Source organism: Rattus norvegicus, chromosome 16 (genome assembly GCF_036323735.1).
Source record: "Rattus norvegicus strain BN/NHsdMcwi chromosome 16, GRCr8, whole genome shotgun sequence".
Classification (NCBI taxonomy): Eukaryota; Metazoa; Chordata; class Mammalia; order Rodentia; family Muridae; genus Rattus; species Rattus norvegicus.
In genome coordinates this window covers 19377902-19405318 of record NC_086034.1, presented here as the reverse complement: position 1 = coordinate 19405318, position 27417 = coordinate 19377902, and the positions used below count along the sequence as shown (strand labels likewise).

The window sequence follows — 27417 nt, the reverse complement described above, 5'->3', positions numbered from 1 at the left end:
GACTTTGAACTCATTCTGTCTCCCATGCTGGTCTTGAATTCAGTCCTTTTGCCACAGTTTTCTGAATAGCTGGGATTATAGGTCTTCAACCCCAGGCCCTGTCCACGTGTGGGGTCTTTGGAGAGGGGGCATATGTAGCCCAGCACATCCTCCATCTTACCCCAGTGGGTAGGAATCCAGGCACAGGGAAGCCGCACAGCCTAGTTGGAGCTCATTGTTACTGAAAGACTTTAGAACTGACTTCAGCCTTTGCCAGAGGAGAACATGCTATTTAAGTCCTTTACCCTCAGTGTCTCAGGTTCAGTTTAGAAAGGCTGTGATCAGACTAGAGAGATGTTCAGTGGTTAAGAGCACTGGTTGCTCTTACCAAGGTCCTGAGTTCAGTTCCCAGCAACCACAGTATGGTTCACATCCATCTGTGATGGGATCTGGGTGTTATGTGCAGTTATATTCGGCAAGAGCTGACAACTGCCAAGCCCTGGCTTATCTTCCAGCTAGGAACCCTAAAGTCATCTCTCTCCTGGCCTAGAAGTGTCATTCAATGATACTTAAAGGTCTAGGATGTTTGTGGTGTCTATAATGGCAGTGTGCCCACAACAGTGCCCTCTGCAGATCTCCAGTGTGTGTTTTCTCTTTTCCAATCCCAGATTCAGCCCCCAGGGCCCCCCCCAGCTCGCCAGCACCCAGCTCCTTGAAGAGACCCCTCCTGCTCAGCAAGCGAACGGGCCTGGGGCTGGGTAGCCCAATGGGCCCTGTGAAGAACTACTCACATGCCAAACAGCTACCTGTCGCACACCGCCCAAGTGTCTTCCAGTCCCCTGATGATGATGACGAGGAGGAGGACTATGAGCAGTGGCTGGAAATCAAAGGTAAGTTATGGGTCTGCCATGCCTCCTTCCACCTACCTTATGACAGCCGTGTCCAGAGCCGGATACAAAGTGCTGTGACTGGGTCAGCAGCTCACACTTGCCTAGATGAAACTGTGGCATTTGAGCAGAGTAAGCCACCACTGTGGCAAGCTTTAGAACAGCCTTACAAGAACACTAGCCCTGTTCTGAGAACAGTAGCTGCTGTCCCAGTCCACTATAGAAGACTTTCTTGGACAAGGGTTTTTGTAAACTGAGGCAGGAGCTGCTTCAGCTGTCTCTATAATTTGGGCCAGAGGTTTGGAATGTGAAGATTGGAGGATGCACTCCAGCATGGGGGAGGTGGTCTCTGGTCTCAGACTGATAGTACCAGGGCTCATCTAGTAACCCATGCCACATCATTAAGAACAAAGCCCTGTGACAGACAGCACAGGACCCTGTGGAGAACTGACTGTGCACCCTGACACAGAGGACAGACTAATCATTAGCTATATCATGTCAACCTAATCTGAATGAGGGTCCCCAGAGTAGGTTGGAGGGTACTTCTTAAGTGTTCTGTCCTTTCTCATGGTTCTGCTCATGCACTAAAAGGGGCCTGGCTCATCTCAAGGCCTTAGCACCTGTTTGGGCATTGATTGATATGGCCTTCAACATGCCTGCTTCTCTACACAGTGTTCAGGTAGTATTCTAACTGCAAATGGAAGATCAATCTGGAAGAAAATCCAGCACAAAATGCCCCAGGACTCCCTGGACCCTTCTTAGGTCATAGGTGCCTTTATCCTCTTTATCCCATTCCTGTGCTTCCTGGCAACCAAACAAGGAATATAAGGTTAGCTACAGGCTCAGCCTCTACCCTAATGGCCAGACACTAGCTGACAGTGAGCTATTTTCCTTGTGATACTCATAAAAGGACATGATCCATTACTGCGACTAACAGACTCAGCCTTAGGACTAGGCCAAAGAGAACTACAAAAGCAAGTTCTACCTGCCCCGTACAGGCAGCTAATCCTCCTGTAAAGAGATATTCTTGGCTGGGGATACAGCTCAGTTGGTACAGTGCTTGCCTAGAAGGTACAAAACCCTGGGTCCCATCCCCAGAACAGCATAAGCCCAGGCATGGTGGTACAAGTCTGTCATCCCGGCACTCAGAAGATTGAAGCAAGAGGATGGGGAATTTAGGCCAGCCTTAAACTAGTCAAAGGACCATACATGTCTCAAAAAAACAAAACAAAACAAAAACAAAAAAACAAAACAAACAAAAAGTTAACATTGTATCTTTGAGATAGTGATGGAGCTTGAGTGCTAGTGCCCAAAGGGCAGGCTGCCAGCACACTTTCCCAGCTCAAACACAGACCATTTGCTAAACAGCTGGCTTTGAGTGTATGGGGGTGCGAGAGATTACAGGAGGTTATCCTAGAGTGCTGTGTGACTGGATCAAGGGGGAGTCCAGCAGAAATATCTGGGATCATGTCCAGAGTGCTTGGGAGCCAGTTTTAAGATAGTGACTGACAAAATAGTGTTTAAAGTTAGTTTAGTATAAATGACATACTAAACTGTCCTCTACCTCACATGAAATAAATATCAAATGTAAAACATTTTAAAATTAATCCCAGAAAGATAGTGAACTGAGGTCCATCCAGTCTTCAGATCAGTGTGTAATCATTTTCAAAGGAGACTTTGCTAGAGCTGGAAAGACAGATCAGTCAGGAAAGTGCTTGGCCTTCTCATGGCTCCTAAGCATAGGGACCTGCTGGGTTTGATTGGAAATCCCACATTGAAGAGCAAAAGAAAATACTGGATGTGGTGACACTGCTGTAGTCACAGTGCTGGTGCTGAGGAGACAGACAGGCCTCGTTAGCCCGCCACCTTAGTATACTTGACAAATTCCAGTGGAGACCCTAAATCAGAAATTAAAATTTAAAAAAGAACATTAAAAAGTTGGGGAGATGGTTCAGCAATTGAAAGTACTTGCTGCTCTTTCAGGGGACTGGCTCAGAGTTTGGTTCCTGGTACCCACATGATGGCTCACAGTCATTTGCAACCACCATGTACATGGCACACAGACACACATACTGACAAACACTCAAAAACAAAGTAAATCTTTTAAAATGACAAAATCAAAGAATGAAGGTAGAAGAACTACATTGCGCTCATTTTCATATTCGAAACATGCATTTGCATATACATACAAAAGAAGTCACCTTCTTTTAAGAGCATCCAGCATGGTGGCTTACGCCTTTATTTAACTCCAGCACTCTGGAGGCAGGTAGAGCAAGGCCATCCTTATCTCCAAGTCTTTCCAGGACAGCCAGGCTACTCAGAGAGACAAAACAGAACCCCTGAGAGGATTGGGGAGACCAAAATTGAAAGGGATCCAATACATTATTCTGAAAACTAGTAAATTAAAAAAAAAATTGGGGGTTAGGGATTTAGCTCAGTGGTAGAGCACTTGCCTAGCAAGCGCAGAGCCCTGAGTTCGGTCCCCAGCTCCAAAAAAAAAAAAAGAAAAGAAAAGAAAAATTGTAGGGCTATCGAGGTGGCTTAATGGTTAGAGCACTAGATGCTCTTACAAAGGATGCGGGTTCTGTTGAAGGACATACATGGTATCTCACACCTTTAACTCCAGTTCTGGAGATCCAACACTCTTTGGCTTCTATTGTCACTGTATACAAGTAGTATACTTACTATATGCAGGTAAAATACTCATGCACAAAAGCTTAAAAATAATTTTTTAAAGAATATTAACACCACACAGAGAGGGGAGCATGTGTGTGTGTGTGTGTGTGTGTGTGTGTGTGTGTGTGTGTGTGTGTGTGTGTGTGTGTGTGTTTAGTTCCCAGTGGCCCTTTTAGCTTGAAGATGGCTCACCCACCAGAGACCCAACCCCCATCCCCTGCCAGATTGTCTGATGATGGATACTAAACACCTCTCTCCAGACCCATGTGTATGAGTTATGGGCAGCCTCCTGCATCTCCCAATCCTCTCCCCTCTGTCGTTGCGGTCTATAGAGAGAGTGTACCTAGTGACTGTTGGGTGTGTGAGTTGGAGCCCCGTACTGACAGCCTCCTTAAAGTTTCACCCCCAGAGGGAGCCGAGACTCGGAGAGTGATAGAGAAGCTAGCCCGTTTTGTGGCAGAAGGAGGCCCCGAGCTAGAGAAAGTAGCTATGGAGGACTACAAGGATAACCCAGCCTTCACGTGAGTACTGCTGGGCAGTGCCATGCTGCTCACATTTGTGGTCACACATATAAGTGTGGATGTTTGACACACAGCGTGGGCCAGGGACCTCCCTGTCTGGAGCTCTGGATAAAACTTAGGGGCTCTTGTGTGCTAAGCAAGGACTCTTCTGTTGAGCTACATCCCAGCCCCAGAGGAGGATATTATTATTATTTGGGAAGAAGTGCTGGGGATAGCCTCCAGGGTCTCCCTCTGCTGCTTGTGACCCAGCCTTAGGTACTCTGTGAATGCCCTGCTTATTAGGGCTCTGCAGTGAGTCAACATAGTCACCCACCATTGAAACTCATTTCCAATGTCCAAATCTTCTTTCCAGGTTTTTACATGATAAGAATAGCAGGGAATTCCTATACTACAGAAAGAAGGTAGCCGAGATCAGGAAAGAAGCCCAAAAGCCACAGGCAGCCACCCAGAAAGGTAAGTGGTCAGAGGAAGGCAGGGAACACTGTGGTATGTGGGCAGCTAAAACCTAAGCCCTCATGGGCAGTGAGAATTTCCCTGTGGGTACACCAGTATACTTGCAGCTCCCCCAGAGCCCAGCTGTATTCTGAGCATCAGGCTTGGCTCTAAGGTGTAGGGTTGTGGCATGTCAGGGACCCCATGGGGATAGGGGTTCTGTGCAGATGCTCACTCAAACATGGAAATGGGCCAAGAGAGCATTTGCTGTTATTCTGACAAGATCTAGTTATCTCTAGCTCCATATGTGCCCAAGGCAGGTAGGTGTGGTCCCTGAAGCCAAGTTAGGTGGGCTATGGGTAAACAGCAGGAGGTGGATAGGGATGGGTCTCTGGGTCGGGGACTCTGATGGGCAGCAGGAGTCTGATATGTGAAACATGGTTGAATCACTTCACACTTCTGCTTTGTCCTCCCTAGGAAAAGAGAATGAGCCCCCAATGCCATATACTTTCGAGGTGGGGTGGGGTTGGGTGGGGTGGGAATTGTATAGTTGTGATATTTCTCTGGCTTTGGTCCCAATAGTAATCTGATTCCTGTTTGCCTGTCTCTCTTTGCACTGTTCCTAAGCCAAGCCCCGCTCACTTCCGAGGGGCTCTTAGCAGGAATTAGGCTGTTGGGTGTGGTGAGTTGAGCTCAGTACTGACAGCCTGCTTAAAGTTTCACCCCCAGAGGACGAAGAGGCCAAGAACCTTGCAGAAAAGTTGGCCAGGTTCATAGCAGACGGGGGTCCTGAAGTGGAGACCATCGCCCTCCAGAACAACCGTGAGAATCAGGCCTTCAGGTAGGGCTCTGGGTGCAGTCGTGGACAGTAGGCTGGAGGGAGGAGAGGTTTACCTTGGCTCATGCTTTGGAGGTTGTCCTTCACTGTGACTGGGAAAGCAGAGTGGTTTGTGGTGTCTTCACTGGCCAGGCAGCAGAGGACACCTGGGTCAGGGCCAAACGATGGTCCTGAAGGCTCCTTCCAGAGTGTTACCTCTTAAAGGACCAAGTGTTCAAAACGTTGCCTGGGAGGAGGGGGGGGTGTGTGTGTGTGTATTCAAATTCAGCTCAGAAAGGCTCACCCCAGCCATGACTTTTGCAGGAGGTACAGGGGCTCTAACCTAGGAGGGTTGTTGTTGGCATCATCATCATTATTACTATTAAGAGACAGGGTCTCACTGTGTAGCCCTGGCTGTCCTGGAACTAAGCTCTATAGGCCAAGCTGGCCTGGAACTCAAGAAACCTGCCTGCCTCTGCCTCCCAAATGCTACCACACTCGGCTAGCCTCGGAGTTTCTGACTTCAAAGCTCATGGATATGCTTCCTTAGTGGATCTGAGCAGGCACACTGGGTTTTTAGGTCTCTTTCTCCCATGCCTCTCTTTTTTTTTTTTTTTTTTTTTTCAGTTACTACTGTACTTTATTGTGTTCAACCAAATCACCATGTTACAAAAATAGCAAGCTGCCATAATAAAAAATAAGGCTCCTCTATCCAGCACCAGATAGCATCATTTTACTTTCAAGCCTAGAAATTGCACACTTGTATATAAACCAATCGAAGATGAGGATTGAGAGTTCATCTTGGTGGATTTTTCCTTTGATGAATATGAAGTGTCCTTCCTTATCCTTTTTGATGACTTTTAATTGAAAATTGATTTTATTTGATATTAGAATGGCTACTCCAGCTTGCTTCTTCTGACCATTTGCTTGGAAAGTTGTTTTCCAGCCTTTCACTCTGAGGTAGTGTCTGTCTTTGTCTCTGAGGTGTGTTTCCTGTAGGCAGCAGAATGCAGGGTCCTCATTGCGTATCCAGTTTGTTAATCTATGTCTTTTTATTGGGGAGTTGAGGCCATTGATGTTGAGAGATATTAAGGAATAGTGATTATTGCTTCCTGTTATATTCATATTTGGATGTGAGGTTATGTTTGTGTGCTTTCATTCTCTTTGTTTTGTTGCCAAGACGATTAGTTTCTTGCTTCTTCTAGGGTATAGCTTGCCTCCTTATGTTGGGCTTTACCCTTTATTATCCTTTGTAGTGCTGGATTTGTAGAAAGATATTGTGTAAATTTGGTTTTGTCATGGAATATCTTGGTTTCTCCATCTATGTTAATTGAGAGTTTTGCAGGATACAGTAACCTGGGCTGGCATTTGTGTTCTCTTAGGGTCTGTATGACAACTGTCCAGGATCTTCTGGCCTTCATAGTTTCTGGCGAAAAGTCTGGTGTGGTTCTGATAGGTCTGCCTTTATATGTTACTTGACCTTTTTCCCTTACTGCTTTTAATATTCTTTCTTTATTTTGTGCGTTTGGTGTTTTGACAATTATGTGACGGGAGGTGTTTCTTTTCTGGTCCAATCTATTTGGAGTTCTGTAGGCTTCTTGTATGCCTATGGGTATCTCTTTTTTTAGGTTAGGGAAGTTTTCTTCTATGATTTTGTTGAAGATATTTACTGGTCCTTTGAGCTGGGAGTCTTCACTCTCTTCTATCCCTATTATCCTTAGGTTTGATCTTCTCATTGAGTCCTGGATTTCCTGTATGTTTTGGACCAGTAGCTTTTTCCGCTTTACATTATCTTTGACAGTTGAGTCAATGATTTCTATGGAATCTTCTGCTCCCGAGATTCTCTCTTCCATCTCTTGTATTCTGTTGGTGAAGCTTGTATCTATAGCTCCTTGTCTTTTCTTTTGATTTTCTATGTCCAGGGTTGTTTCCATGTGTTCTTTCTTGATTGCTTCTATTTCCATTTTTAATTCCTTCAACTGTTTGATTGTGTTTTCCTGGAATTCTTTCAGGGATTTTTGCGATTCCTCTCTGTAGGCTTCTACTTGTTCTCTAAGGGAGTTCTTTATGTCTTTCTTGAAGTCCTCCAGCATCATGATCAAATATGATTTTGAAACTAGATCTTGCTTTTCTGGTGTGTTTGGATATTCCGTGTTTGCTTTGGTGGGAGAATTGGGCTCCAATGATGCCATGTAGTCTTGGTTTCTGTTGCTTGGGTTCCTGCGCTTGCCTCTCGCCATCAGATTATCTCTAGTGTTACTTTGTTCTGCTATTTCTGACCGTGGCTAGACTGTCCTATAAGCCTGTGTGTCAGGAGTGCTGTAGACCTGTTTTCCTGTTTTCTTTCAGCCAGTTATGGGGACAGAGTGTTCTGCTTTCGGGCGTGTAGTTTTTCCTCTCTACAGGTCTTCAGCTGTTCCTGTGGGCCTGTGTCTTGAGTTCACCAGGCAGGTTTCTTGCAGGGGAAAAGTTGGTCCTACCTGTGGTTCCAAGGCTCAAGTTTGCTCGTGGGGTACTGCCTAAGTCCTCTCCGCGGCGGCAGCAACCGGGAAGATCTGCGCCGCTCTTTCCGGGAGCCTCCGTGCACCAGGGTTCCAGATGACGTTTGGTATTTTCCTCTGGCGTCTGGATGTGCACAGAGTGCAGTCTCTTCTGGTTTCCCAGGCGTGTCTGCCTCTCTGAAGGTTTAGCTCTCCCTCCCACGGGATTTGGGTGCAGAGAACTGTTTATCCGGTCTGTTTCCTTCAGGTTCCGGCGGTGTCTCAGGCGCATCTCCCATGCCTCTTACATAGCATTTACTTTGTTGCCTCTGACAAGTGGCAGTTGCTGGCTGGGAGTGGGCTGGGCTCATGGTTCACAAAAAGGTTTATATTGAGTGTAGTCTTGGGATGTCTTTTACGATGAGGAAGCAGTAGGGATCAGGAGTCTTCAGGTGTGAGGAGAGGGAACCCATCCTGTCCTCTGATCCCAAAGAGGACTGGATCACTTTCAGACTCACCTATGAGCTAATATACCAATCCTGAAGTTGAGACATCTGCTCCGTGGTCTGGGGGCCGGTGTGCTGTGGGGCTGAAGGGGTTAACAGAGTCTTAACTGCAGCAAAAACTGCCTGTAACTCCTGCTTCTCCTATACCAGTTTGTTAAATCTGGAATGACAGGTGTGTGCCATCACACTCAGCCTAGTAGACTCCATAAAGTTATTTAACTGAGCTCACTTAAAGAACTCACTAATTTTCCTGTTGAATTTGCTGTGGAGATCTGTCTGGCACAGGACCACTGAGAAGTGTGATGGGATTGTACTATGATCTCCTGCCTCTCAAGAGGTCAAGGTCCAGCCCCATCCAGCCTTTTACTGCATGTATTGGCTCAGGTGGCCCTAAACCTCCTGCCTGGCCCTTTGTCTGCATGAAGGGTATGGGAGTAGATGCCTAACCTCAGAATAGCTGTCACTGACACTGAGCCAACCCAGGATGCAAGAAGACTGACTGAAAACTATTCCCACACCCATCCCCATGACTCACCAGATTGGGGAAGGAATGGGGCATTTGTTTTCTGACCCCGACAAGGCATGTGAATTTACATGAAATGGACAGTTCAGCCTTAGTTGCTGAGTTAATTTTATTTCCAGCTGCTGTGAAAAAGTTCCCTGACAAAAGCAATGTAGGGGAAAGGGGTTTCAGTTCCAGGTTACAGTCTTTGATTGAGGAGAAAGGCAGCAGTAACTTACAGTAGCTAGTCACATCCAGTCAAGAACAGAATGAGTAAATGTGCTCATGTACTTTTCCCACTCTGTTATAGAGCGGAGGGCACTGTACAGGGAATGGTTCCTCCCACAGTGGGCAGCTCTAACAGCTCAACTAATGTAGTCAGAACGACTCTTCATAGACATGCCCACAGGCTACTCTGATCCAGACAATTCCCTACTGAGGGATTTCCCAAATGATTCTAGACTATATCAAGTTGACATTGAAAACTAACCATCATACTTGGGATTACATATGAGGTAGCCACAAAACCCAGATTTGCCTATAGACATGTTGCTGGTAACATCTCCATGTATTCCAGTCCACCTGCTACTTGGCATTCCTGTCCTAGAAGGTGTGCCCATTTACTCCTTGTCCCTTGGATACCCCAGTTAATGAAATGCTTTGAGAGTTGGATGTGGTCTACACAGATGGATTTGTGAACTTAAGGCCAGCCAGGGCTTCGTAGTGAAACCCTATCTCAAACACACAACAACAACAACAACAACAACCCTTTGTGACCACATGTCAGAAAACCAAAGGCACGTTACTACTACTAGTCTCATACCAAGTGATTCAGTTCCTGGCATGTTCTTTGGTTTGGTTTGGTTTGGTTTGGTTTGGTTTGGTTTGGTTTGGTTTGGTTTGGCTTGACTTGACTTGACTTGACTTGACTTGACTTGACTTGACTTGACTTTTTCTGAGACAGGGTTTTTCCGTGTAGAACTGGCTATCCTGGAACTCACTCTGTGTACTAGGCTGGCCTGGAACTCAGAGATTAAAGGCATGAGCCAGCACAACTTGATTCAATTTTTTTTTTTTTTTAAGATTTATTATTTTATGTAAGTATATTGTAGCTGTCTTCAGACACACCAGAAGAGGGCATCAGATCCCATTACGGATGGTTGTGAGCCGCCATGTGGTTGCTAGGAGTTGAACTCAGGGCCTCTGGAAGAACAATCAGTACTCTTAACCCCTGAGCCATCTCTCCAGCCTTTAGATGCAAATTCTTAGGGGCAACAAGACTGAGGCAAGGAGGCTGGTTTGGGAAACATGCCCCAAATATTGAAATAGTTACTTCATTTTTGGATGCTATTAGTGTTCCGTAGGCTTGGTGGAAGTTTGATTGGCTTCTTATTCTGCAGTCCATGGTGTGACCGGAAGCCAAAGAAGAGGATGGGGGCTTACTTTTAGTTTACTTTGGTAGATTTAATGGTTTAGTTTTATTTGAGGGGGGAGGAGTTCAAGACAGGGTTTTTTTATGTAGCCCTAGTTGGTTGGCCTAGAACTTACAGGGATCCACTTGCCTCTGCCTCCAAGCAAGTTATAGGATGAAAGGCATGAGCCTAGGGTGGGTAGATGGGTATGTGTGTGTTTCATTCTGCAGTTCTGGCTTGTCTAGAAACACTGACCTTGGATTTTTTGCTTCCCAAATGCAAGGATTAAAGGCTAAAGCTTTGTCTCTTTTTTTTCCTTTTTTTTTTTTTTTTTTTCCGGAGCTGGGGACCGAACTCAGGGCCTTGCGCTTGCTAGGCAAGCGCTCTACCACTGAGCTAAATCCCCAACCCCCCAAAAAATCTTTTAATTTATTAATTTTAAAACTCCCTGCATGTGTCTGTGTGCACCATGTGATGGAAGCCAGAAGAGGAGGATGTCAGAGCCTATGTAGAACTAAACTGCTGTGAGCTGCCATGTGGATATTGGGAACCAAACCCTAGTCTTACTTAAGAGCAGCCAGTGCTTGTAACCCCGGAGCCATCTTTCCAGCCCCCTTGTTTCTGACACCACCATCACCCACTCTTCCTGTCCTGCCTTTCCAGATGGCAGATATTAGGTTTCTTCCACCTGTCTCCTAGGGGCTCATGCAAACACATGGGACTCTTAGTGGGTCCTTGCTCATTCAAAAAGAATCCACAGTATCTGACCCTATGCTACCATCTCCTGTGTGTTCTGGTGCCCCACCAAGCATTTTGTAAGCTACGTGGTGAAACTATTCAAAGGCAACCTGCTTCTGCCATGTGTGTGCAGTCTACAATCATTATTCCCTGAACAGCACAGAGCAGCTCTGTTGCTGTTGCTTTAGGCATTCTGAGTCATTTGCAACTTATTTTTGCCCTCAGGAAGGTGTGTGGGCTCTGTTCAAGCTACACCATTTTATAGGAGAGACAGCATCTGAGCACAGAGAGTTAGGTAGTATCAGGCTTCATTCAGGCAGCCCCTGGGGGACTGAGGCCACCGTTGTCTATTAGAGTACAGCTCTGCTGGGCCCAGCCTCCAGGTTCTTGCGTATAGGTCTGCTCCTTAATCCAGGATCTTTCTTGGTATTTGCCAAATGAAACTGGGAACACTAATCCAGGTTACTCCATTCTGCTCTGCCAAAGAAACGGAGTGGAGTCTTTGTCGCCTCAATCCTACTGTATTCCCAGCTGCCTCAGGTCAAAGGTGATAAGCTTTCTGCCTACAGCTTCTAAGGGAAGAGTGCTTCTTCCCCAAGCCACTTACCCTAAGATGGGGATGGAGCCCCAACCTGTGTCCTTCACTGTCAGCCCATAGGGATTCACTGGAGATATGGTTGAATTTGAAGGAGTGGTACCTAAGGTCTGAGTACAATTACCAAGGATTTTCTGATATAAGGTCACTGATATGGTGGGGGCTCTGAGGGTGCCTGTCATCCCCAGTAGGAGCCTCTATGACTGGCACCTGAAAGGTGGACAGGCTTGCAGTAGCCTCTGGGTGAGGCCTGACTAAACAGTGATGCTTACAACCCTGAGTGCATACAGCCTGATCTGCTCTGACCCCAGGAGCAGGGCCAGGTCTCACCCTAGCTATGGTGTCCCCCTACTTTATTTTGCAGTTTTCTCTATGATCCCAACAGCCAAGGGTACAGGTACTACAAGCAAAAGCTGGAGGAGTTCCGGAAAGCCAAGGCGGGCTCCACAGGCTCCCTTCCTGCTCCTGTTCCCAACCCCAGCCTGCGGCGAAAGTCTGCCCCAGAAGCCCTGTCAGGGGCTGTGCCCCCCATCACTGCCTGCCCTACTCCAGTGGCCCCAGCACCTGCTGTCAACCCCACTCCATCCATCCCCGGGAAGCCCACCGCCACAGCCACTGTAAAGAGGAAGCGGAAGAGCCGGTGGGGGCCTGAGGAGGACAAAGTGGAGCTGCCACCTGCAGAACTGGCACAGAAGGACACAGATGCCTCACCTTCACCTCTTTCAGGTTGGGGCCTTCCTTGGCGATCCTAGGGATCATTTGAGAGCATGGGCCACATTTTACTCCCTCCTGTGGCTGGGTACTCTGTGCCATTAGGGTACACCTATGCAACTGGAACTGGTCCTCAGGCTCCAGAGGGGATTGGGTCTAGGACCCATGCCAACACCAAAGTCTGTGATTGTCCTTGGCCTTTTTATACAGTTACAGACTCAGAGCCAGGCTTGGTGGTATAGCCCTTTATCCCAGAAAGCAACATCAGGGGAACTGAAAGTTCCAGGCCAGTCCTGTCTTAAAACTTATAGGTACACATGCACACATGTCCATCCTGGTAGGTGTGAAACAGTCTCATTGTGGTTTTTGGTTTGGGCAATCTTTTGAGATAGTCTCAGAACCCCAATCCTCTACTTCCTTGAAACTGGAATGGTATGTTCTACCATTCTTGACAAGTGTAGTAAGCAGTACTCCAGAGGGTGTGTATGGTGGGCAAGGAAATAAGACTAAGGGTTATAGAGTGCTGGACATGATGGCACACAGTTTAATCCCAGCATTCAGGAGGCAGGGGCAAGTTAATCTCTGAGTTTGGGGCAGCTCCATCTGTATAGTAAGATTCAGGCTAGCCAAGTCTGTATAGTGTAGACACCTCCCCAACAACAGATACGTTACAGAGGACAAATGATACATTGCTTTTGATGCAGAGTGCCAAACCTGGGCCTTGAGCATGCTGGACTTCCTTGATAAAGCGCAGCTTCTGAGTTTTCAGGTGACAGGTGTGACCCACCATGACTAGCTTTATTTATTTTTATTTTATATGTTTGAGTGTTTTGTCTGCATGTATATCTGTGCACTACATATATGTGTTGCCCACAGAGGCCAGAAGACGGTATTCTGTCCCCTAGGACTGGAGTTATAGGTAGTTGTGAGCTTCCATGTGATTGCAGGGAATCAACTCAGGACCTCTGGAAGAGCAGCCAGTGCCTCAGCCCTTAGTGATTATATTGTGTAGTTGCTGTACCCATTCTTAGAAATGCCATTTTCAGGCTTGAGGTGTGACCCAGCAGTGAAAGCTGGCCTGTCAGTCATTGCATGTCCTGGGCTCCATCCCCAACTGCTGGTGTAAAAGTAGCGCATTGCACTCTCTAACCTGCAGGATGCTCTCTTTCCCCTTAAGGGCTGTCAGCTTTTCCTTAGTGTGTTTTAGAGGCTTTTAAAAATGTGTATGGGTTGATGTTCCCTCTTCTCAAGTAACTACATAAAACTAGGCAGTGCAGCTCCTCAGGAAAGGCTGCCTATGCACCAAATGCATACTTGATGCATTCGGAGCCTAGAAAGTGGCCTCAGAGCCCTGGAGCTGCAGTTGCAGGTGGTTGTAAGCCACCGTGTAGATGGTGCAAAATGGACCCCAGGTTCTCTAGAAGAGCACCCAGCACCCATTGCTGAGCCCCATCTCTCCAGCCCAGTAGATTGTGGTTGCTGATCTTTTCAGTCAGTGAGTCTGGGTCTCACTGTACAGCTTGGAAGTCACCAGGTAGACTAGGCTGACCTTGAACTCAAAGATCAGTCTGCCTCTGCCTACCAAGTGCTGGGATTAAAGGTGTGTTCCACCATGTGTGTTCCACCATGTGTGTGTTCCACCATGTGTGTGTTCCACCATGTGTGTGTTCCACCATGTGTGTGTTCCACCATGTGTGTGTTCCACCATGTGTGTGTTCCACCATGTGTGTGTGTGTTCCACCATGTGTGTGTTCCACCATGTGTGTGTGTGTTCCACCATGTGTGTGTTCCACCATGTGTGTGTTCCACCATGTGTGTGTTCCACCGTGTGTGTTCCACCATGTGTGTGTTCCACCATGTGTGTTCCACCATGTGTGTGTTCCACCATGTGTGTGTTCCACCATGTGTGTTCCACCATGTGTGTTCTAGAAGCATATCTGTTTCCACCCTGTCAGTGTGCCTCTGTCAGGTCACACAGATTGTCCTGTTGTTCTGTCCTAGGCTTTGAAGCACGTGGCTTACATCTTCATCATAGAAAATTCATATGGGGTGGGGGGATTCACACCAAAAAAAAAAAAAATAATAATAATAAAATAAAAAATTTAAAAAATAAAAAAGAAAGAAAATTCAGGAAATACGAGATAAGAAGCTACCATAGCTAGTACAGTCACCTGTGATCTTTCTTCCTCACAGCAGTTTGAGGCACAGCCAGCATAACTTGTATTTTCTGCCATGAGCTCATATGAGTATGGGGGTGGTCTTCTGTCTTCTAAGCTGAGAATAAATGACTGAGGAACTTTTCCTGCCATCTGGTCCTCCTACCCACCACCATCCCCCTTCCCAGTTGCTCACAGTTTCGAGAGGATAGATGGCCCCTGTCTTAGTTAAGGTTACTATTGCTTTGATGAAACACCATCAACAAAAGTAACTTGTGGAAGAAAGGATTTCTTTGGCCTATACTTCCACATCATTGTCCATCAGTGAATGAAATCAGGACAGGAACCTGGAGGCAGGAGCTGACACAGATGCCATAGGGGTGCTGCTCACTGGTTTCTCTGTATGGCTTGCTTAGTTTACTTCCTTATAGGACCTTGGACCACCAGCCCAAGGATGGCACCATCCATAGGGCTAGGCCCTCCCCATCAGTTACTAATTAAGAAAATACTCCATGGGTTTGTGAACAGCCAGATATGGTATAGAGGCATTTTCTCAGTCAACATTCCCTCTTGTCAACTATATAAGACCAGCCAGTGCAGCTCCACAGGAAAGGCTGCTCTCCTGGTTCTTGGGCTGGCCTGTGGGCGGGCAGGCGGGCGGACATCCTAGCTAACCCTGAGGGCCAGTCATCTCCAGCCCTGCCCTGGGGCCTTCAGTCAAGGAGTAAAGCTCCAGAGCTTGGTAGTGCCAATTGAGGGTTAAGAGACAGCCTGCCTGCCACTTAAGGCTGGGTGCTTCTGCTGCTGGCCAGAGAAAAAATCCAGAGCCCTGAAGACGAAGGCACCAAGGCTGTGCTCCAGATTAGCATCACAGGTTCCAAACCATAGGCCAAGGTTCACATCCCAGTGGTCTGTATTGTCTCTGAGAGCACTCACTCCCTGTCACTGGTGGAGTGGCCAAAAAAGAAAGGTCCCTTCTTCTCAGCCTCATGGGTCCCCACACCCATGTGTGCTCCTCTCTTCAAGCAAAGATCAAGGGTGAACTGGGAGCCTAGGAAAACTCAGGGTTTCATGTATGCTGGCCAAAATATGTGTGTGAGTGTACGTGTGTGCACATGTTCCTGGGGATGAAACCCAGGGCTTCATGTATATGGGCCCTGAACCTCATCCGTTCCTAGTAGGAAGTTCTGAAGGGTGGTACACCAGCCTGAGGACTCGATGGACTCGGCCCTTCCAACCTTCCAGAGTACTCTGTGTGTAAGCATATAGAGATTGGGCTTCCCTTCCCAGTGGTGTTTGGTGCCTTCTGTCGATCAGACAGACTATCATACCACTTTCCCCACGGTCAGCGCAGCTCCAGCCAAGTTATAACAATAATGCAAATTTTAAATGTCAGTAGCTTTGAGGGTAGCTAGTTATCTTCCCCGAGGGAGCCACTTGGTGGAGTCTAACTCAATGGAGACTCAACCCAGTGGGCATTTACACCAGATAGCATGTGCATGGCTCATGGGCATGTATATAACTCAGCTCCTTTCTGTTGTGTTGCTAGGCCTCTGCCCCATCACCATTAGTGTAGTATTGAGTTGAGGACTCAGGCCACGTTTCTATTCTGGGATATGGGACCCTCTGATCCTTAGCCATATCTGTGGCTAAGGGATTGTGAAACCTCCTGGAGGCTTCTTTCTAAAGATGAGAACAACCAGAGCACCACCACAGTGGAGTTCTCTAGGTCTGCTGTGGACCCTGCATGGGGTGCTGTGGGCAGAGTTGACAACAGGAGCACCACTTTCTTACTGTCCTCTTCCCTGTTTCTGTTTCTAGTTCAAGATCTCAAGGGGCTTGGCTATGAGAAGGGGAAACCTGTGGGCCTGGTGGGTGTCACAGAGTTGTCCGATGCACAAAAGAAGCAGCTAAAAGAACAGCAGGAGGTAAGGTCTCAAGCGGGTGACTCAGCTCTGCCCAAAACAAAGGGTCACATTAGTGTCAGTGTTTAAGTGCTATCTGAGGAGTCCCTGACAGGCAAGTCCCTAGAGCCAGGTTAGGGCAGGGCCCAGGGCCTGTAGACTGTTGCTAAAGAGAGGTCTCCCATTTGCTCTTCCCTTCCCCAGCTTCCTGCAGTGACTGGGTATTCTCCTAAGCTCTGGAACCTTGATGATCTGAGACACTGATGTCTGACCTCACCATCGAGGGGTCAGCTGGGCAGATTAAAAGGGATCACAGCCCCAGGCTCCTAGCCCCACCTTCCCATGGGCCTGCAGTCTAATGTCAACTGTTGTCCTTGTTCTATGCCTGAAGGTCCCCATCCATGCTGGGACATGGATATGACAGGCTGAAGCTCTTGCCCTGCCCTGCCCTTCTGGGTGAGGGGGTTTTCTCAGTGAGTGCCTGCCTGTCCACTCCACAGATGCAGCAGATGTATGACATGATTATGCAGCACAAGCGTGCCATGCAAGACATGCAGCTTCTGTGGGAGAAGGCGCTGCAGCAACACCAGCATGGCTATGACAGTGACGAGGAGGTAGACAGTGAACTGGGCACCTGGGAGCACCAGCTGCGACGCATGGAGATGGACAAGACACGGGGTGTGTGGGCACGAAGGGAGAGTGGGAGAGTGTACCCCATTTACCTGCTCTGCTGGCCGTCGCACATAGTCCAGAGGCTCCACCTCTGCCAGTGTTTCCTCAGTGAGGGGGGTGGACCTTCACAAGCAGTCATAAGTCCAGAAGGAGCACCATTGCTGCCGCCTACTGCCTCATCCCTCACCACTCACCTTCCTCTTCTCTCTGAGCAGAGTGGGCAGAGCAGCTGACACAGATGGGTCGGGGCAAGCACTTCATCGGAGACTTCCTGCCCCCTGATGAGCTAGAGAAGTTCATGGAGACCTTCAAGGCCCTGAAGGTAGAGATGCTGATGGGCAGGCACTGACAGCAAGGGAATTAACAAATAGTGCCATGTCTTCCAGCCACAGGGAAATCACATCTCCAGAGCTGGAGCCCAGGGATAGCTTTATTTTACCCCTTAAGACAGGGTCTTGCCATGCAGTCCTCACTGATCTGGAACTCATTGTATAGACCAGGCTAACCTTGTTCTTTTGACATGTACCTCTGTCACCCAATTGCAGAAAGTCACCGTCCCACATGCTGCTCCACCGTGGTGGGCTCAGGAACCAGTGGGCTGATGGGACATGAATTGGCTTCTCTTTGTATCCCATAGCCACGTTTGTTTAGCATTCTGTGCAACAGATTGTCCCCAAGCTGGGTATTTGAACAAATTGCTCTTAGAACACGAGCGACTCTTTCCCATTAAACTGTTAACTCCCCAAAGGGAGTCAGTGGTCACCTTGCCCCTTTGGACGAGTACCTGGAAGCTCAGTCCCTTGGAGACAGCAGAAAGATAAAGAGTTTGATTTGTTGGTGGAGTCGGCCACTGATGGGTAGTGGGGCACATGGGTGTACCAGTCTCCCCTGAGGCTAAGATCAGGTGGGGCAGGCATTGGAGCCAGAACTGGGGCCTGGGGACAGCTGCAGTCCCCATGGCTAGCAACTTTTCCCTCTTCTATTGCAGGAGGGCAGAGAGCCAGACTACTCAGAGTACAAGGAGTTTAAGCTGACAGTGGAAAACATTGGCTACCAGATGCTCATGAAGATGGGCTGGAAGGAGGGCGAGGGGCTAGGCACTGAGGGCCAGGGCATCAAGAACCCAGTGAACAAGTAAGTGCTGCCACGGGACTTGCAGGGAGCACGCAGATGGACAAGGCTTAAGGTTCCAGAACTGGTGACAACAGCCCTGCCACCAGTCCCCACCCCAATACCCTGCAGCCCTTCCTGTCTGTTTCATCCTGCCTACTCAGTGACTGCTGGCTTTCCACAGGGGTGCCACCACAATTGATGGAGCTGGCTTTGGCATTGACCGGCCAGCTGAACTCTCAAAGGAGGATGATGAGTACGAGGCCTTCCGCAAGAGGATGATGCTGGCCTACCGCTTCCGGCCCAACCCTCTGGTGTGTGCCTCCCTTACTCCCTGCTGGTGGTGGGGAGATGTCAAGCCCTCACATCCTGCTCTGCCCCTCACAGGATGTCAGCTCTGCTGCCCAGAATGTTCTAGAGGGAGGACCTATAGTTTTCCACTAATACTCCTTTGATCTTTTTGGCCTTCCACAGAACAACCCCAGACGGCCCTACTACTGAATATTCTGGAAACACAAAGTCTACTTTCAGATTGGACATCCTTGGACTGTGGAATGTTCTGGCATCCATCTCTGCCCTGTTGTCACAAGTGTTGTGCTGTGTATTAAAATCCCAATGCTTACCTGCCCAGCATCCCAGTTCCTGCTGTTGTTCCTCCTCCAGCCCCAGTGAGGCTCATCATTGAGTTCATAGTAACTGGAGACCAGCCAGTTGATTCAGATTTTACCCCCGGCAGAGGAAAAAAGCCTCCAAACACTTCATGATATGTGTGTGCATGGGCTGCTGTGTACTGGGCACAGCTGGAGTGGGGATGGGGCCTGTCTGGAGACAGAGACATGGGAGAGCGGCTGTCTCATGTATTGCTCACTGCATAGCTGCAAGAGCCCAGCTGGAGGCCGTGATGGACAGGTGACCCTCCTGGTATCAGTCTTTTCGGGGGGAGGGGGCACATCCTATTTGTGCTGCCCTCCATCCTCCCCAGACCTCTCCAACTAGTCAAAATCTTCTACAGAAAAAGGAGGAGAATGATAGATCAGAATACCGCAGTCTCGTTCCTCTGGTTTCCCATTTCTGCAATGTTTCCCTCCCAAATCCAAAGAGGAAGATCTGGTGTGCACAAAAGGACCAAGAGTTGGCAGCTGTGAAAGGCAAAGCTGAGGGTAGGGCTAAGTAGTAGGAATGTGGTTGGGGGCTGGGCTGTAGCGTGTACAAGTTGTGAGTGTAGGGCCTGGCGGGGAGGGGCGTATAGGGCGTGGCTTCACCCCTGAAGCTACTGTGAGTAGGACTGGGAGAGTTGTGAATGGGACTTAGGGGGCTGGAGAGATGGCTCAGTGGTTAAGAGCAATGACTGCTCTTCCAGAGGTCCTGAGTTCAAATCCCAGCAACCACATGGTGGCTCATAACCATCTGTAATGGGATCCGATGCCCTCTTCTGGTGTGTCTGAAGGCAGTGACAGTGTACTCACATAAAATAAATAAATAAATCTTTAAAAAAAAAATGGGACTTAGGGAAAGGACTATTGTGGACACTGAAAGGGCGCCGCTAAAGTCCAGCCACACTCCGGGGCAGGAGCTATAAGCTGGGTGCAGGTAAGGGGCGTTACTGCAGCTGTGCGACCTCTGAAAACGGAAGGGACACGACTACAGCTGTACAATCAATAAGTGGACTGAGAAAGGGAACTTGTGGGCAGAGTCTCGTAGCAGGGCGGGGCCTGGCATACTGGCCAAGAATCCCAGCACGGGAAAGGGTGACTGGCTCCTGGGCAGGGCGACCTTTGCACAGGGCAGGTCCCTGGCAACCCAGAGCTCTGACACGCTGCGGTCACGGAGCCAAGTGTTCCGGAAGCTTCACCAGGGTCGGGGTGCCGCTGCCATGGACATCCCGCCGCTAGCCGGCAGGACTGTGGCGATGTCACTCGGTGCTCTGCCAGTGTCCTACGTACTCAACCAAGTTTCGGCGTTCTCACAGTATGTTTTCGTCCATGAGGACCATGGGCTGGAGGGAAGATGAGAGGTAGCATGGGAGCTGGGCGGAGGGCTAGGGGGTGGGGATACCCATGCAAACAGAAATCCCTTACTGGCCGCACTGAGTCAGGAGGATGCAGTCGTAAGTTTGTGGGAAAAGGTGATGTGGAGCCATAGTGGGTTGAGGTTTACGGATATTATGGGGATGCATGTTGTGCCGGTTCCAAAGTCACCCAGGGTCAAAGTATTTTCCTAGATAAAGACCAACTCACCCAACTCCCCTGGCACGCAAGCCCTGTTCCATGTCTTTTGTCTCAGACCTAGAGTAAATTTCCCCTACAAGCAATGACTACTGGTGTGACTTCTATCTTTAGATAGATTCTGGAGGTCCAGCAAGTCCCTCATGCCAAAGTTCAACTGACCCAAACAATGGGATAGAGAGGGCCTTAGCCATAGGTCTGACTCCTGGTACCTGTCTCCTGGGAGTCTGAGTCAACTGCCCTCTGGGAGCCTAGGTCCATTCACCTGTCTAGGTTTCACTATAGTCATAGGTGAGGATCACAAATTCTGTGCAGTGTCAAGATTTGTGTTATTGGCATGATGGTTAAGTAAAACCAGGCTGGAGTGCATGAAATGTGGGCCTGGATAGTTTAGGAGAATTGAACAAAAACTTGCTGTGTTGCACCGGACAGGTGGATTCCCTTCTCTGGGTTTTGGTTTGTTTGTCTAGCTGTGTTAGGGAAGCCCAGAGACTTAGCTTCTGTTATCTTTGAAGCTAGCTGGCCTGTCTTATCAGGAGTATAACTGAGCAAGGATAGGGAGGGGCAGTTGGAGACATTTGGACTTTAGCTGGGAGAAACAGAGCTTCGGAATTCTAGCTCTCCTCCCCATCAGAGCCTGACCTCATGAAGGCTGACTCTCAATGCCTGACCAGGCAAATCCAAAGGACTGAGTACTGGCTAATGAGGAATTACTGGAACTAACAGAAATGGAAAGGGAAGTCAGAGAGGGCTTCCAGGGGGAGCAAGATGGATAAGCCTTGAAGGATGAGTAACGTTTGCCAAGTAGAAAACCTAAACAAGAAGCCACTGATGGAGAAGTGAAGTTCCATTCTCCTTTGCTGGTACTTTCTGGGTAATTCCTCCAGGAGGTCTCACTCAAGCATGGCCTCACTTGGTTTCCCCCTAGGCCCCTGTGTGTGGTGCTGACGAGTGCTCTGGTACTGGGTCTGCTTTTCATGGCTGTCTACAGCCTATCTCATGGGGAGATCACCTATGACCCTCTCTATGCTGGTGAGTCACTGGGAGATGGTGGGGAGAAAGGTGCTCTGGACAAAGGCCTCCCTCCATTCTAGCCTTGGGACAACCCGAGGACCTCTGTTAGTCTTTAAGTGGTTCCCATTAACTATAGTTCAGAGAGCTTGGACTACCATTAGACTGGAGGACCTCAAAGCTCTCCCCTTTTAGAGAGAAATAATTATGTCTTTCTCCCCTATGTCCTCTCCAGGACTCTTGTAGCCCGAGCTGACCTCGCTCATCTTCCTGCCTCTACTTGAGTTCTGAACGGTGGGATAACCATGATACTTTGTCCAGCTCCAGACTTGGGACTTCCTTCATCACATATGTAGAATGGGGTGCTATTATGTGTGTCCTGGTCATTTTGCCTTGGACCTGATTTTCAAGCCCAATTATAAGCTGAACTAAAAGCTAGGTGTGCTACTGAGAGCCTGTAATCCCAGCACCTGGGAACCTACAGCAGGAGGATTTTCATGTGTCCCCGGGCAGCCTGGGCTACAGAACCTGTGTCAAAAGAACAGAACCTGAGATTGCCCAGGCTCAAGCTGCCATTGTGTTGGCTCTAGCCACACCCATACATGACCCTGTCCTCGCCATATCAAGCCCACTCACCTGCTCAGTCCTCCCTTCTCTGTCTCCAGTCTTTGTGGTCTTCTCCTTCACCTCGGTGGTGGACCTGGTCATTGCACTCCAAGAAGATGGCTACTTGATGGGCCTTATGGATTTCTACGCCAAGGAGGTAGTGTGGGATGGCTGGGTGTGGTCCTGGCCCCATCATGCATGCTCCTGAGCCCCACTCCTGTCCACAGGGCGAGCCCTACCTACGCACAGCGCACGGCATCTTCATCTGCTACTGGGATGGTACTGTGCACTACCTGCTCTATCTAACAATGGCTGGTGCCATCCGCAAAAGGTGAGGGGGACAGAAGACTAGAGGGTCCCAGGCCTCTGAGGAGCCAGAAGTATTTGAGAAGGGGTATGTTCACCCAGGGATGCCTAGAGGACATTCCAGGTCAGTCGTCAGCAGGTGTGGCTGGCTGGAGACCTTTGCTGTCATTCCCAGTTTTTATTGTCCCTGTGTGAGGTGCCATCCAGGCACACACTGAGCATGCTCAAGATCCACACTCCACCTCTGGCTACCAAAAATAAATAAGGAACCCAAGAGGGACCCAGAGCTAAAGATCCAGTGTTGCCTCTGGGCCCTTGAAAGGGCTTGAGACGGAGGGTTAATGGGCCACAGCTGTTGTTGTAAAAATATAAAAATACAAAAGGCATAGTCTCTTACCCCACTAGGTCCTGCACTGCGGTGCCCCAAGATATCTGCTAGATAGCTGCAGAAACACATCCCAACTCCGCGGCGGCCCACTGTCTCTTGCCGCCACACACTTTCCTACACTCAAACCGGCACATAAAAGAACACACAACACAATAACCTTTGACCCAATTGGTAAGATGTAATTGCCCACTTAAACATACAAAGCCCGGTACCGTCCATCCTTTGAGAACATTAATAACAACCTGTAAATACATAGAGCGAGGATGGCATCCATCATCCTGCCCCGGCTTCTCCTTCTCTCTCTCCCTCCTATCTCTTCTGTTCTAGTCTCCTCCTCTTCCTTCAAACTTCTCTCCCTCCCACCCATCCTTCCTTCTCCTCCAATGACAGGCCTCCTTCTATCCTGTACCTGCCCCTCACCTGTACTTTACAAATCCAATGGTGAGAAGGTTCTGGTGAAGTCACCTGATTCCTGAGTTTGTGACTAGGCAGCTGTCCTTGGGGCAGTGGAATTAGCATCAAAATACAGAAAACTTCAGGGCAAACCACAACACACAGCTATCCCCCCCTTCCCTTCCCAGGAAAAGGTACCGGAACCTTGGGCTCTACTGGCTGGGGTCCTTCGCTATGAGCCTCCTGGTGTTTCTCCCAGGAAACATCCTTGGTAAGGACACAGACTCTGAAACTGCAGCCCACATGGCTAAATAACCTTGCCAGCAGGCAGTACACCCTCTACTCCCTTCCTACATGGCAGTAAAGGGGAGATGGCATTAATCCTGATTTCCTCTCAGGGTTTCCCAGAATGTTCTTCACAGAGGAAGGGAGTTTAGTGAAGGCTTGCTAAGTAGGTCTCTCAAGAAAGGGCAGAGAATCCCAGTGTTGAAATGGTTCAGAAAATGCTGATTGAGGGGGACTGTCAGACACTTCACTGCAGGGTACAGCCTCTTAGGGAGGTAGAACAGAGGAGTTTGATTGTGTTTAGCCCATGCTGCTGCAGGGTGGGGTACCGGGCTGAAGGGAAGCTCTGGGACACCACTCCAGGTGTGGGAAAGAGCAGTCTGAGATGTGTGAGAAAGTCGGAGCTGGCTTGGGGTCCTCAGACCTGCAATGAGGCCAGGGCCATGGGGTTCTCACTCTTGGACATCCAGGTACTGCTGTGAGTCTGGGAAGTACAGAGAATGGAGTTGGGAGCCCGCAGTGAGGTCAGTGTCTAGCCCAGGGCCTGGGGAGAGAGGAAGCTCAAGAGGGGGAGCTCAGGCTTGTCCCAGTGGGGTGAGATTGTCCTTACCTTGGTGGAGACAGGCTTGGTGGCAGTTGTGGCTGGGAATGCAGAGCGGTCTTCTACAGAGAATTAGGCTGTGCTCTGTAGACAAAGGCCTTCCCCAGGTTCCTCACAGCAAATCTTGATGAAAGAGACAGTCCGTGGTTCTAAACTGTTCAATGTTCTGGCAGAAAATGGGTATATAAAACCATCCCCCACTTCTCAGGGTGGACCTGAGAGTAAATACCTTTTTCAGGGAGGAATGTCTGGGAAGGGAAGCTTATTGGCTAAGCCCTCTGGGCCTCTAGGCACCTCTGTTTTGAGCCTATGTGACCACAGCTCACATCTCTTTATGTGAGAAGCATGGCACGTGTTCAAGAATATGGCGGGGAGCTGGGAGTCTCTGGGTCCCAGCCTGCTCTACCTTCCTGGCATGGTTTTCTGTTCCACGGGGGACATCAAGGTGGGAAGCAAAGATTACCCGCACAAGTGTAGGGTCAGGCAGGCCTGGGTAAGGAGGGTAAAAGAGCTTCATCAAGGACAGTGCGACTCAAGGTGTCACTTGCCATTAGGAGTTCCTTCCTGAGTCCCATTCTCTCCTCACCCTGGCAGGTAAATACAGTTCAGAGATCAGACCTACCTTCTTCCTTGCCATCCTGTACATGCTGGTTCCATGCTGGGCCGGTATGAGGATCTTCAACCAGTCGCCTGCACCAAGCTCCTGCACCTGTGATGTGGTGAGTGCCCCACCAACACCCGGCCTAAGCTGCGAATGGTAGCCTGTGCCCATCTTCTCAGTACTGGGGTTCAAGGCCAGCATGGCCTTTACGGTAAGATTCTCTGAAAACTTCAGGGACTCAGGGTTGGAACACTCACCTAGAGTATAGGAGAGTTGGGTTTGACATGTCTAAATGAGGCATACTTGGGAAAGCCTCCTTGGTGCTCAGGAAGATAGAAAGGAGCGTTTACTGAGCGTCTACTGGGTCCCCGACCTCTCTGACTAGCCCTGACTTTCTCCTGTGGGACAGGTACAGGAAGAACAGAAGAAAAGCCTCCTACAGCGCCCGGCTGACCTGACACTCATAGTTTACCTCATCCTTGCTGCATTTTTCACTGTCTTCCGGGGCCTGGTGAGTCTGCCGTAGCTGCCTCACTCTTTCACCTCCAGTCTACCTCTTTAGCCTGCTTCTCCCAAATTTATCTCCTTATTCATTGCCAAAAGTACAATGTTCTTCTATCTGATCACCCAAGGAAGTGCTTCACCAAGTCTGACCTGAATGTTTCAGACAAATGCCTATTCCCTGTAGCCTCTTTAATACAATCTTATGGTGAACCCCAAGGCAAGGGGAGAGAAACAGGGAGGGCTGAGAGGGACCAGAGTGATTATTGTGGGCTCAGCTTGAGAGCTGGAGTAGGGAGGGGCCTTGCAAAATGTTTGGTGTTTGTCTGTGTATCTTAGGTAGTACTTGACTGCCCCGCAGATGCCTGCTTCATCTATATTTACCAATATGAACCATACCTTCGGGACCCTGTGGCCTACCCAAAGTTGCAGGTGAGAGGTCAGATAGGAGGAGTGGGCTGTGGTCCTACCCAAGCTTCTCTGAAGCAGTTGCCTGAAGCCCCTGCCAGTCAGGCAGATGCACATGCAGACTTCGGGTATGGTGGCATCCAGGTGCTTGAGGACACATCCCAGCAGCTCTCCAGGATTTCATCCAGCCCCTTGGTCACCTAGGATTTAAGAACACATCTTGGGGTTGGGGGTTTAGCTCAGTGGTAGAGCGCTTGCCTAGCAAGCGCAAGGCCCTGGGTTCGGTCCCCAGCTCCGGGGGAAAAAAAAAAAAAAAAAAAAAAAAACACATCTCATTCAGGCTCTGATTAGCCCAGTCTGAATCACATGTCCCTGTCAATCATGTTAGCCTTGGAAATAGGGCGTTCCCATTTGCTAGGCCGGCCTGAGTGTGGTAATGGGAAGGACCCATAGAGAAAGAGAGGGGCCTTGTGTAGATGCCCCACCTGTGTCCTCACGGGCTGTGGTCTCCCCTAGATGCTGATGTATTTGTTCTATGCTCTACCATTCTACTGCCTGGCTGCCTATGCTCTCACCTTCCCTGGCTGCTCCTGGCTGCCGGATTGGGCCTTGGTATTTGCTGGAGCCATTGGCCAGGTAAGGGGTGGGGATGGGATGGGGTAGTGATGATAGACAGGCCCACAATTCCCTAGCCTGGGGGAGATGGCCACAGGTAGCCCCAGGCACCCTAGTCAGGGCTGGAGAGAACCATAATGGCATATATGGATTGATGCTACAACGCTTGCCTAGCGTGTGCAAGCACATACCTTCCATTCCCCAGCACTGAAGAAACAAACAAACCTAACTAACAAACAGAAACCCGGAGGGAAGGAGGAACAGGGCCTGAGAGGGACTGCAGGGTGGAAAGATTGTGACCTATGAAGACAAATACAGGGAAGGGCCTCCATGAATGGGAACAGTATAGAAAGGCAGTAAAGAAGACACCAGTGGAGAGAGACAAGAGACAATTTTGAATTCTGGCTCTGTGTGAGGAGAGGTAGGGAGCCATGGACTGTTGGAGCAGTAGAGGCACCAGAGCTCTTTCTGGGTTTCTGGTAGGGAGAAAAAAAAGCCTAGGCCCCATCAAGGCAGGGGCACCCAGGAAGGAATCTGTTGGGCAGTAACAGTTGTAATGAGGAAGAGTAGCATCAGAGGCAAGAATGTTTAGAGCTCAACAGTTGCTTGAGGGAGGGAAGACATGAGAGTGGGTGGTGCGTGAGGTTTCAGCCTGACCTGTGCTCCTCCTGCATTCCTGGCAGGCGCAGTTCTCACACATGGGTGCCTCCATGCACCTACGCACACCCTTCACCTACCGCGTGCCAGAGGACACCTGGGCCACCTTTCTTCTGAGCAACCTGCTGTTTGCACTGGGTCCCCACCTGCTGGCTCTCCGCTGCCTGTGGCGGCCGGCCTTCTTTTTGCGTGCAGCACCGCCATCTTCGCCCCAGGACCAAGGCAAGAAGCAGCAGTGAGCATGTGCACCTCTCTGCTAAGACTTCTACCTATGCAACCGTCGTTGCCCTCTAGGTGTGGGTTGGCCATGGAATGATGGACATGCGGAGAAATTGCGATCCAGGCCAGAAAGGAGCATCAGTGTTCTTGCTACTACGTTACTGTGCCTCAAAGGTCACAAGGACTTTAGTGCCCTCTCCTGAAATCTAGCCATCGCCTCCCCCATCCTTTAATAAAAACCGTTCTCTTATCTAGAACACCACCTAAGGATTTCAGGGAGTTGGATCAAGGGGCCATCTTCTTGTACCCCACAAGGGGAAAGTGGGGGTGCTCACAGCCACGGTGGCTATCTGGAATCAGAGTGACCAGGACATTTGAAATCAGCTTTTCAATGGCATACACAAGTCCATATTCCAATGTGAAAACTGAGGCTTAGAAGGGGAGGAGGAAGAAGTCACAGCACACCTGGAGCTGCGGGTGTAGTTCCATTGGCAGAGTGCTTG

The 27417-nt window shown here is 49.2% G+C and overlaps 2 protein-coding genes across 3 annotated transcripts in view; both read left to right on the top strand.

Annotated features, from left to right (window-relative positions):
• The window catches only part of Sugp1 (SURP and G patch domain containing 1), a 30873-nt gene extending 12142 nt beyond the window's left edge, over window positions 1–18731 (top strand). For both annotated transcript variants that reach the window (NM_001011920.1, XM_039094335.2), the window contains exons 4-14: window positions 648–869; window positions 3940–4063; window positions 4416–4516; window positions 5213–5336; window positions 11910–12271; window positions 16234–16340; window positions 16817–16994; window positions 17204–17310; window positions 17977–18122; window positions 18283–18412; window positions 18573–18731. In NM_001011920.1, coding sequence (NP_001011920.1) covers window positions 648–869; window positions 3940–4063; window positions 4416–4516; window positions 5213–5336; window positions 11910–12271; window positions 16234–16340; window positions 16817–16994; window positions 17204–17310; window positions 17977–18122; window positions 18283–18412; window positions 18573–18599 — 1628 coding nt within the window. In that variant the 3' untranslated portion in view covers window positions 18600–18731. The remainder of the gene's footprint in view (window positions 1–647; window positions 870–3939; window positions 4064–4415; window positions 4517–5212; window positions 5337–11909; window positions 12272–16233; window positions 16341–16816; window positions 16995–17203; window positions 17311–17976; window positions 18123–18282; window positions 18413–18572) is intronic.
• Window positions 18732–19958: 1227 nt separating this feature from the next.
• Window positions 19959–27171, top strand: Tm6sf2 (transmembrane 6 superfamily member 2). Its single transcript, NM_001127654.1, has 10 exons — window positions 19959–20066; window positions 21252–21355; window positions 22000–22097; window positions 22168–22271; window positions 23216–23298; window positions 24508–24632; window positions 24924–25025; window positions 25355–25447; window positions 25940–26059; window positions 26722–27171. Exons 1-10 carry the CDS (start codon window positions 19972–19974, stop codon window positions 26932–26934), a joined length of 1137 nt encoding a protein of 378 aa, NP_001121126.1. The 5' UTR covers window positions 19959–19971; the 3' UTR covers window positions 26935–27171.
• Window positions 27172–27417: the final 246 nt, after the last annotated feature.